Below are 11,519 nucleotides of genomic sequence, written 5' to 3' on the forward strand. Positions count from 1 at the left end.
CTCAAAACTGCAGCTCTGCAGTGAATGCCTAATTCCTGAAACTGCAAAATCTAACAAAAGCTGATTTTTTCCACTGATTTGACTGGCTGACTATTTCGAGGCTTTGCATGTGATGCCCTGCTGTTCTTCACAAACAGCATCTTTAATGTCCCCACGCGGTCGTTCTGAAGTGGCTGTGGGCAATGAAGTCCTTGCGAGGGTCCTGCGGGGCGTTCAGACTCACTCACAATGTCCGGCCTTTCTGCCACAGACAAAATTTCCCCATAGGTTACATTTAGCAGTTCAGGAGTAGCAATCGGGTACTTGCTTTGAGCCCGGAACTCATTCACCAGGAGAGTCCAGTGTTACCCAGGGCGGCTGTGCAAAACACATCAGCGCACTTGGAGGTATCTGTTTGTGGTGTTTAAAAACCTGCTTTCTCTCCCTCTCTCTCTGGTGTTGGTGTTTTCACATTTAAAGATGAAAAGCCAATTTAGAGGAAAATATGGCAATTCTGTTTTGTTTTCACTATCAAAATAGATGATCTTTTTCTATCTTTGGATATACCACTAGTTTGGGTGCTTTATCCATTTTTCATATTTGTTAAAGCTCCTCGTGCTGTTACTGCAGCGCAAATTCCCAGCTTGACTGGTGAGGAAGACAAATTTATCCTCTTCCTTCCTTCTCCCCTGACCCCCGACCCGATCCTTCACCGCAAACTCCAGTTTTCCTGACTTGCCAGAGGAGCCATGGGGATTTCGCTCCCTGATGAGCTACGCGGGTTTATCACCCAGATTAGCGCCTCATTCCTCCGCCCTGCTGGAGAATGGGGTCTGGCGACAAACAGCCTGAATGTATTCCATCGCCCACCCCCCAGTACTGCCCCCCCGCCCCCCCACACACGAGGTTTGCAGGAGCCCAAGTCAGGCAGCGATTCCTGCAGAGCCTGGGTAAAATCGGAAAGGCAGGGCGCCCGAGGACCTGGTCTTTCAGGTTTGGTTTCTCATGCACACACAACTGCCTCGGCAGGACGGGCCTCTCCGGCCTTCTCCGCCCAGGCTCGCGTGCGGGGGAGCAGCCGGAGGCGGCCCAGGAAGTGGAGCCGGGCGCTCTGGTGACGGAGAAGGATTCGGATGGACCCGCAGTCCGCCCTGAGGCTGCCGTCGCCTCGGCGCGGGCCTCCCGTCTCCCCGCCCCCAACTTGTTGCGGCCGAGCCGGGAGACGGCCTGTTCCGCTCGCTGATTGTAAAAGGGTTTGACTTGCAGCTGACCCCGGGTCAGGACTTTCTCTGCACGAATCCCGCGCTCTTTAGACACAAAACACGCTGCCCTCTTCCCTCGCATCACTCATCTTAATCCCCCCGGCGGCTGACACCCCGCGCGGCCCCCGGGCCCCGGCTGCATCCGAGTGGGCTGGGGGTGGACGCCCGGGACCCCACGCCCCTCCCGCGCCGAGCCCGCGGGGACGCGGCGGAGCGGAGGGGGGACGGGCCGCCCCCGGCACCTGCCGACCCCGACCCGGACTCCGGGGGAGCGTCCCGGGCCGGGCCGCGGGGGGGAGGCGGGCCGCGGCGAGAAGAGACAAAGGAAAGGCCGGGAGCGCAGGGCAGGAAAGCGGAGGAGACGGAGCGGGAGGGGAGGTAGAGGGGACGGGAAGGGACGGCTGGAGAGCTGCCGAGAGAGAAGTGAGCGGGAGGAGAGGCGGGGGCCGAACCGCGAACCCGGCAGGAGGAGGGCGACGGCGGGCAGCCGGGAGGCCCGTCCGCCCCCGCCCGGAGGGGACCGGGACCCGCACTCTGGGCGCAGGGCGCCGCCCGCCGCCGACGCTGCCGGGCTCCCGCGGGCGGGCGGAGCGGGGTCCTGGCGGGCGCGCAGCTGGGGAGGAAGGGCCGGGAAGGAGGGGGGCGGCGGGGAGGGAGGGAAGGAGGGGAGGGGAGGGAGGAAGAGCTCCGCACCCCCAGCGGGGCCTCGCCGTCGGGCTGGGGGAGGCGGGCCGGGGGCCGGGAGTGGGGGGCGAGGGTGAGGGGTCGCAGGTTCCCTCCTCCAGGGCTCGGCCTCCGCGCGCGCGCCGTCCCCGCGCCGCCCCGACCCTGCGGGGCTGGGGGGCGGGGACCCGGGCCCACCTCCCTCGGCTCCTCGCTCCGGGGGGGCCCGCGCCCCCTCAACCCCTCCCCTCCCGGCCCGGCCTTTCAATCCCGCCAACTAGTCACGCTGGGAAAAGGGCTGCGTCAAGGCCAAGTCTGCTTTTCACTTGAAGTTTCCAAGGAATCAAACCTATTATTACGTTCTGCCGCCGACGTTTCTCGAGCCTCTGCCCCGCGGGCCGGGCTGCGGAAGCGGGGGAGGGGGCGCGGGCGAGCGGGGTCAGGGCCGCCCCGGAGCGCGCCTTCCCGGGGCCCGCAGCCCGGGAGGGGCTTCTCGAATTAGCTGGAACTTTTCGGGGACCGAAATCTGCGTTGGCCGCTCTTTGTCGGGAAGATGAAACGCGCGAATACGCGTGTTGTTCTGCTCCCACATGCAGGATTTTAATAGACCTATCAGTCACCGCCGCCCGACGCGCATCTGCACATCAGGCGCGCTCTACGCGCTACCCGTTTTGAAATTAATTCACTTCTCCAGCTACCGGTGGGTTTCTTTGGCGGGGAGGAGAGGGTAGGGTCAAAGTCTTAACAACGACGAAAGGGGCCTGTGAGTTTAAAATAAAAAAAGGGGCGGGGGGCGGAGGACAGAAACGAGCGAAAAATTCCTCCAGCAAGCAAGCCGTGCTACCCTCAGCCTGGAGAGCCGGGCGGCGCAGAGGCCGGTTCCTGAACTCCCGCGGTCGTCCCGGCACGAAGTTGTGCAAACTTTGCACAAGGCCACCAAAGAGTGTCCGCGCTCGCCACACGGCTTTCATACAAAATTGGAATAAGCGATAGAAGTGCCGCCCTGGGATCTGGAAGTGGATGAGGCCATCACAGTATAATGATGGTCACATAACATTTCAGTTCGTGAATAGGGGGAGGGGTACCTATTCACAGTTGAGTGAGGCGTCTCAGGAGCCTTGTGGAATATTCTCACCGCGAATTTAAATCGAAGAAACAGTGCTGGAATGATAAGATCTCAATCCTGAAGGATGAATCCTAGCTAATTTCTACTCCCCCATCCCAGGTTGTTTTAAAATTGAATCATTAAAGAATTTATATTTGCTTTTCGTCACATTGTTCTAGTCAACAAAACAAAATTGCTGGATTTCAGGAGTTCCTCTTTTAAGATCTTCCTGGGTTTTTGACAAAGTGGCTTGGGCCACCTGGCATTGACTATTTCTGCTGACTCTGTATGAGACAGATAGGGGAAAATGCCACACTATAAGTCCACCTTCCAGGAAATCGACAGACAGCTCTGCCCAGAGTCCCCCGCATCCTGCTAAGCTTTTTATAGTCAGGAATATTTCAGGTGTTACCCACATTACTAGTATTGTTATGCCAATAGTCGAGCATAGATACAAGTTTGGCTACACATATATTCGAGCACAACCCCACATCTGTCTGCCACCTTAGTAAGTGCAGGGAGATGCTGCAAAAGAGCCGGCCGGAGTCCACTGAACTCTGTATATTTCAGAGTAAATGAGGGCTGCACCTTAGGCTGCATGTGGAGTTCACAGAGCATCACAGAATTTCCTCTCCCAGAGGGGATTGTGTGTGGCATTTATTCCCAGACTACCTCACTATCTGAAGATGCTGTTCTGCTCAGCAGTCCCTATGTATGCAAACATATCAGATTGCTAAAGAAAAAAAGAGAGAGAGAGAGGGAAAAGAAAAAAGAGGGAGACTTTATTATCTTGTTAGAAAGAAGCAACTGACGTCGTTCTTGAAATTTCTGCAATCACCTTAAGCAATGAGTGGTTGAAGCAAAATTATCAAAGTGACTCCAAAAAATTACACATGTCAATTGTCAGGTGAGCATTTTACTTAAAGCTATTCTCCAGCACAGTTCTCATTAACCTGCTAGCATAGGCCCATGTTTGGAGGTATAGTCTATGCTCATTCCAGGACCAAAAAAAAAAAAAAGTTAAGAAAATGAGGGGTTGATGAAATCAACATATTTCCATCTGGCCTAAAAGTTTGTTCTTTTCAAAAATATTTCATCTTTATGCTGTGACTAATGTCAAAACGTATTTGCTACAGTATAACTTTTAAATGCAATATTTAATGCTGTCAGATTACTTGAAGACAAAGTTTTACAGAAAACTTTAAAATCCAGAAAAAAACTGCAATGTACCAATAAACACCTAGAAAAAATATAATTAAAAAATTTAAAGCATCAAACAACCTCAGATCTCATTAGGAATAATAAACACCGCATTTTGCGTTCACATCGGTTAACAACTTGCATCCCAGTGTCACGGCGGGGCATGTGGGGCGGTCGGTTCTGCGTGTGTGAAAATCCAACGTAATTATTTTGTCCCTTTCCAAGGAGACATATACCAGAGGGAGGGGCTGAGGACAGACGGAGGGGGCCTCGGTTGCAGTACATTTTGGTTTAGCGAGTGCGTTTCCTTGAGCCAAATTCAGAAAATTCCACTCGCAATCTTGTTAACTGCCCGGGAGTCGGGGGACCCCGCGCCCCCGCCGTGGTCTCTGTCATCCATCCTTGGCCTGGTCCCGCCATTGGGGTCTTCTCTCTTCCCTCCTCCGCCCCAAACTGCACTCAGGTCCCGGGCCAGCTGCAAGAGGCAAAGCCCAAAACCAGGGATCGCAAAGCCCGCCGGCAGCGGCCGGCAGCTATAAACTACACACCCAACGGCCGGACTACAAAACTAAATTTCTTTTTTTGGGGGGGCAATTATTTCTCGTTCCGTAATAATAATCTACCGATTTTAACTTCCCTCCGTTCCTCTGAATGCAGCTCCATGAAAAACGTACCCTCTCTCCCCTGGTGTTCCCTCAGTTTTAGTTCACGCTGATAATTTTTCTTTCTCCTTAGTCAGATTTAGTGATTGTGTTTTGAGCTCATAAAACATGAATCTAAATTTAGCACGTTTCAAATTTAGGGGGAAAAACCGGACTTTTCTCTCTCCAATTTATTGACTCAAAGCTCGATGCATTTTTAGGGTGGAGGTTCCTTTACCGTTTTGAGAAGAAAGGATTTTCAGGAAACTATGTACATAATCTGAATCCTCCTCCCCACACCGCAACGCCTCCGATAAAAACTTCACAACGCGTTTACATGAAATAATACAAAACAAAAAACCGGAAATGCTCAGATACAGAAAGTTTTACAAAACCCAGAATAACGCTGCCGTCTGAAAGGGGTGCGGGTGGGCATCTCTTGGTATAAATTAACCAACCAACCCCCCCAAGGCGGTAACGACCACCAAAAGCGTGTATTTGGCTCTGGCTCACTACACCGATAACAAATGAGAACAGCTCCCCGCGTCGCCGGCACCCGACGCCGTCAGGAGGCGATGCGGCCGGAGGGCGGGCGCGCGGCCGGGATAGAAAAAAGCTGGCGTCGCCTCTCGCTTGGTTTGGTCTCTGTGTCCCCTCGAGCAAAGAAAACGCTTTCTGCCTCCGCGGGTGATAAATACTGTACAAAAAGTCTCAAGAAAACACCGAAGTTCAGTCTCAAACGCACAACGGTCCCGCCTAGCTGTCCCCAGGAGCTCCCGGTTAGGGGGGCCGGGTGTCACCTGGTGCTCGGCGCCAGTGTTTGCCTGTTTACGAGAACGTGGAAACGTCTGTACAAAAGCCAGGCGGCGCGTCGCCGGCCGCAGGGCCCGGCGCGTCGCCGGCCGCAGGGCCCCCCGCGTCCCTAGATGTGCGTCAGGGGCACCGTGCCGTTGACGCCCGCGCCCGCGCCCTGGTAGTGCTGCGGCAGCGAGTGCAGCCGGCTCTGCGCCGCGGCTGCGGCCGCCGCCGCCGCCGGGTCGCCGCCCTCGCCGGCCGGCAAGTACATGCTGATCATCTCGCGCAGGTCCCCGGGGCACGGCGCCCGCGAGTGCGCCGGGGCCGGCGGGCTGCCGCTCGGCTCCGACTTGACGAGAGAGCCGAGCGCGCCCAGGGCGCCCGACGACGCGGCCGCCGCCGCCGCCGCTGCCGCCACGGCCGAGTTCTGGTGCGCGCCGCCCGCGGCGGCGGCGGCGGCGGCGGCGGCGCCGTAGGGGAGGCCGCCGTAGCCCGAAGGCGAGGCGCTCATGTAGCCCTGCGAGTTGGAGATGGGGCTGTACTGCAGGGCGCCCATGTCGTAGCGGTGCATGGGCTGCGGGTTGTGCGGGTGCGCGTGCGGGTGGTGCGGGTGCGGGTGCGCCGGGTGCGCGTGCGGGTGCGCGCCGCCCGCGCCCGGATGTTGCCCGTAGGCCAGCTGCGCCTCCTGCATCATGGCCGCGGCCGCCGCCGCCGCCGCCACCGAGCCGGGGTAGGCGCCGTTGGCCCAGCCGTTGACGTGCGCGTAGCCGCCGGCCGCCGCGCCACCCGGGCTCTCGAGGCGCTGGCCCACGGCCGCAGCGCCCACACCCACGCCCATGGCCACGGCCGCGCCGCCGCCGCCCGCGCCTGCCGCCAGCAGCCCGCCGGCCAGCGAGTACTTGTCCTTCTTGAGCAGCGTCTTGGTCTTGCGGCGCGGCCGGTACTTGTAGTCCGGGTGCTCCTTCATGTGCAGCGCGCGCAGCCGCTTGGCCTCGTCGATGAAAGGCCGCTTCTCGGCTTCGGACATGACCTTCCACTCGGCGCCCAGGCGCTTGCTGATCTCCGAGTTGTGCATCTTGGGGTTCTCCTGGGCCATCTTGCGCCGCTGTCCGCGGGACCACACCATGAAGGCGTTCATGGGCCGCTTCACCCGGTCCTGGTTGGCCTTGGCTCCCGCGGCGCCGCCGCCGCCGCCACCGCCGCCGCCGCCGCCCCCGCCCGCCCCGGCCGGGCCCGACAGGTTCGTGGGGGCCTGGGCGCCGCCGGGCGAGTGCAGGTCGGTCTCCATCATCATGCTGTACATCGGGGCGGCTCGCGGGTTCACCGGCACCGCGAGGAGGGGGCCTGGAGCATAGACGGCCGGGGGGCGGGGGGGACGGAGAGGGGCTCAGACGGAACGAGCCGTGGGTCGCGGGGAGAGGTCCTGGCAGAGAGAAGAATGGGGAGAGGTGGAGGCGACAGCAACAAAAAAGAGGCAAAAACACACGCACTTAGCGCCGGTCCGGCTCACAGGTGGAAAGTTTCTCTGCAGCACAAACCACTTGCCAAAGAGGCCGAGGGCCGGGATCGCCGTCGCCGCCGCAGCCGGGTCGCCCTCGGCGGAGCAGTGCAAACAGGTTCAGTCGCGGCCAAGTTGCAGCTCCACTTTCCGGGACGCGAGCGGTGAGCGGGGCCCGGCCCGGGGCTCGCCGCCGCCGCCGCCTCCTCGCCCGCCCGCCGCCGGAGCCTCCTTTCTCCTGCGCTCGGTCCTCGGCGGCCTCCAACTCCGGGGCTGCAACTTCTAGCAGCGCGGCGCGCCGCGTGCGCTGGGCATGTGCCGGTCCCAGGTGCCCGTGGGGAGCGAGGCGCCGAGGGGGGAGCGGGGGGGGCGGGGGGGCGCTCACGGTGCCTCCGGGGAGGGGGGCCGGGGGCAGCTGAGGGAGGGCAGGCGCGCAGAGAAGGCCAGAAAGCAGGGCGGCCGAGCCCGGGATGGGCTGCCCGCTGCCTGCCCGGGGCCGTGCGCTCGGAGCGGAGGCGCACGCGGGGCCGGCGGCGCGCGGGGCCCAGCAGCCATACGCCCGGCCCGGGCTGCCATTAAATGAGCGCGCCGCGGCCAATGGGAGCCGGCGGCGGCGGTGATTTGCATGGCGCGCTGGCGAGTGACGTGGGGAGGGAGTAGAGGCGCCGGGCGCGGGCGGCGGAGCGGGGAGGAGGGGGAGGGGGAGGGAGGAGGGGGGAGCGGGGGCAGGAAGGAGGGGGGAGGAGGCCCGGGAGGGGGTCACAGCCACGCTGCTTCCTGAGCGCGCGCGGCGGCGGCGAACCCCGAGCTCACCCTCCTTGCCTCTCCCCGCCCGCGCGCTCCGAACGATTAACGATTGGGTTTAAAAGCGAAGACGAAGAAAGAATCCAGCGGGGCGGGGGGGTGGGGGGTGGTGGCGGGGGAATGCAGCCCGGAGCCTTGTTTAAAAGAGCGCAAAGGAGACCCGGCTCCTCCTCCGCTCCCCTGCCAGCCAGCTCTGCGCCTGCTGGGAAGGGGGAAGTTGGAGGCCGAGGCGGCATCCTCGCCCTCAGCTCGGCCCGAGGGCTGGAAAGCAAGGGCGCGCCCTTGGGAGCAGGGGAGACCGTCCTATAGGTACACGACTGGAAAGCACCCCTCTCCCCGCACCGCGCGGGCTCTCCTGCGAGGCCTGGGCAGCTCAGCCCCCCGCCCTCCCACGGATGCACGCTTCACCGCCGCTGTGCTCAAGTTCTCCAGTGCCCCCTCTCGTAGGCCAGGCCTCCGCGGTCCAGGCCGCGATAATCCCGTAACGGGGAAGCATTTGTGTCGGGCTTGGCTCCACAGCTGCTTTTAGCCTTAGCCCTGAGCTCTTATTTTGGAGGCGGGGGGTCTCTTAATGAGCCTAGGGGTTGTAATCACGTGGTCTTCTCAATTTGGCTTCTTCCTCCTGAAAAGGAATTTCTGGGAAGGTTGAAAACAAGATCTATCTGGAATCTAGTTACTCAACGACCGTTGAAAAAGTTTGTTGAAATCGCAAAAGAATTATCTAGCCCACGCTCTCTTGGAGCGAATCTTCCACAAGCCGTTTGCCTAAGAACTGCGAAAACTCCGTGAACGGAGTGGGGCCCACCTGAACCCGAATCGGAAAAGTGAGGCCTCGGGACCGAGCGACAGATGCCGTTTTCCTGCATTATGCAAACGAGAGGCCTGTTTCCTGGAACGATTAAGGCATAGACCTGCGGTTATAATTCTTAAACCTTGAAGGGTTCTCAATATCGGGAAGTACAAGAGATTTCCAAGCCCATTCTCAAACACCATTGCGCTCACGCTGCCGGTACAATCCCAATGGTATGAAAGTGGCCCAAAGACTTGCAGAAAATCAATGACAGTCCAAGCATCCCTCCAGAGTCCTCATGGAGTAACGGGGGCGTCTCTGTGCGCTGCAGAGGGAGGTGTTTAGGAGTTGCCTGGTGGGTAAAGTGGAGCCTAAGCAAAGCGGCCCGACTGACCATACTGTAATAGAAATAAACATATAATGATGATGATGATCATTACAAGAGGAGTAATAATGATGTTTAAGTATGTTGGTCAGTGAATACATGACGCCTCTTCCCCCCCCCCCATTAAAAAAATGCTGCCGTTGTGAATTTCCTGACCCTATTGCTTGTCCAAGGTACAGGAATAATGCTTTCTTTCCTCTCAATTACTATGATTATTACTGTAGGCTTTTTTTTTTTTAATTGCAGGGTTGCTACAGTATGCAGTGCAAGAGCAAATTGGTCTCTGCAGATTAAACTGCTTTCATTTCAGGCCATTCAGCATTTAATAGTGAACTCATCAAATAATATATAATTATATTAGAACGGAAACGTCATTTCATATTTATTTTTCACTAAGTGTCTAGGTTATAAACTTGGTTATCAACTGCCTTCTTATTTCACCAGTCGAGTTTGTTAAACCTTTTGATTTGTTTCATGCACTACCTCCAAATATCAGTTACATTGTGAATGAACAAAAAAAGAACAAGAATACTGTTTACGAATGCTACAGATCTGTTTCTCCTTTGATAATTTAGGAGGCAATGGGTGTGCCGTGTGATCCAGTGTGTTATGGAAAGTCAGCAAGACTGAAATAAAGGAAATGGTTTACAAATTATAAACTATATTATACACTTAGCAATTGAAAGATTTCTTTCCTCTGCTTTTCAATTTAGATTTTAAAATAAACAGCCTAAGCCCCCCTGAAAATACTTCGTGTGAATCAGGCTTTGGCACATTCTTTTCCATATCAATGGAGCAATTTATTTTATAAACACCCTGCTCTCCAGTGCGCACTGCTGGAAGGCTTTATGCTTTGGGGAGCTTGGATAGCTGACTTTGAAATGGGCTGGTTTCTTTCTACCATAGTCCTGAAAATTGTTTCCAAATACAAAGTTACCCTTGTTTTGCAGAGCATCTAAATAGGGGGTAAATGGTTTAGCCTTGTGTGAGATCGTGCTAGTGCTCAGCGTTCGGGGCGCTCTCCATAAGCCCTTTTTAGTGACGAGGTGTTCCCTGGGCCCTAGCGGGTGCACACACTATGGGTGTCCAAGTGCATCAGTATTAAACCCGAGCTGCAGGTGTAACTTGTTGCCAAGCGATAGATGATTGGCAGCCGCCGCCTGTGCCAGTCAGGCAGTGGCAGGGCGCTGCTTGCCAGACTTCTCAGTGCCTTCCATCCTGGCATGGAGATTGTGGAGCATCGTATTAACTCCTGCGGGCGATGGCTTCTAGGAGCCTCAACGTCTTGCTTCTAGTGACTCCCCCCCCCCCCCCAGCCACTCTTTAAAAAGAGAAAACGGTTCAAAACGGTTTGAAAAACACCTCCTCTCCTCGATTCTATGTTTCTCCCTCCTGCCCCCCACCAGGTTGGCAGGGACCTTCTTTACGCTGAGGACTTTCTCCAAGGCCAGGCACTGGAGAATCTGAAGGCAGACTACACTAGGTCCAAGTAACATCAAAGCCCAGACCCCCAGCAAAGGATTCGTTCACTGTTGAGTGACCACATTTGCTCTCTTGGCAGCTCAGAAACTTCATTGTGCCTCTTTGTTCAAAGCGCCAAAGAGAAGATCAACTTAGAAGTGTGCATAAGTAAAGATGCTTTCTGTTCTTTTATTTAACTTGTAGGCATGATCCTCAAAGAAAATTCAGATCCAAGCCATCATTAGAGGAAATCATATACACACACCTTGCATATGTATGCATACATGTGCACCAACAGAATATATGCATGTGTATATACATATGCATACACACAGAATATATACACGTTTATACCCATGTGTATACACACAGAATATATGCATTGTATAAACATACATATGCACACACACAGAATATATGGACATGTTTACATACGTGTGTGTACACGCAGAATATATGTACATATGCACACATATAAACATATGTATACACACAGGACATATACATATATTCATACATATACATACTGGTGCACACGATATATGCACACCTGTATATACCATGTATACCACAGAATACAGGCATACAGATACATACAGGTGTGTACACAAAGAATATATGCATATATATTTATGTGCTGTATTTAGGCAACTATACAAGAGCCCTTGGCTTTCAAATAACTTGGGTTCTGGACTTTAAATCTAACCCCAGTAGCTTATACTGCCAGTACGGAGTGACTGAAACTTTTTTGGCGTTGGCTTTTTCCCCTCCCCTTGGCTGCGCTCAGGAGAATTCTGGGAAGCACAGAGGGTTACTGTGGACAGCATCCCCGGCCCTAGCAATCTGTAAATGAAAGCTAGTTTTCAGGCACACAGAGGTGACCTTCTGTACCAGTGCCCGGCTCAAGCTCCAAGAAGCAGGGAGATGGACAGATTA

The 11,519-nt window shown here is 56.1% G+C and overlaps 1 protein-coding gene across 1 annotated transcript; it reads right to left on the reverse strand.

Annotated features, from left to right (window-relative positions):
- Positions 1–5,772: 5,772 nt before the first annotated feature.
- SOX1 (SRY-box transcription factor 1) lies at positions 5,773–6,948 on the reverse strand (the record flags this gene model as incomplete). Its single annotated transcript, XM_079721717.1, has 1 exon — positions 5,773–6,948. One exon carries the CDS (start codon positions 6,946–6,948, stop codon positions 5,773–5,775), a length of 1,176 nt encoding a protein of 391 aa, XP_079577843.1.
- Positions 6,949–11,519: the final 4,571 nt, after the last annotated feature.

This window comes from Hyperoodon ampullatus (genome assembly GCF_949752795.1).
Source record: "Hyperoodon ampullatus genome assembly, chromosome: 16".
Classification (NCBI taxonomy): domain Eukaryota; kingdom Metazoa; phylum Chordata; class Mammalia; order Artiodactyla; family Ziphiidae; genus Hyperoodon; species Hyperoodon ampullatus.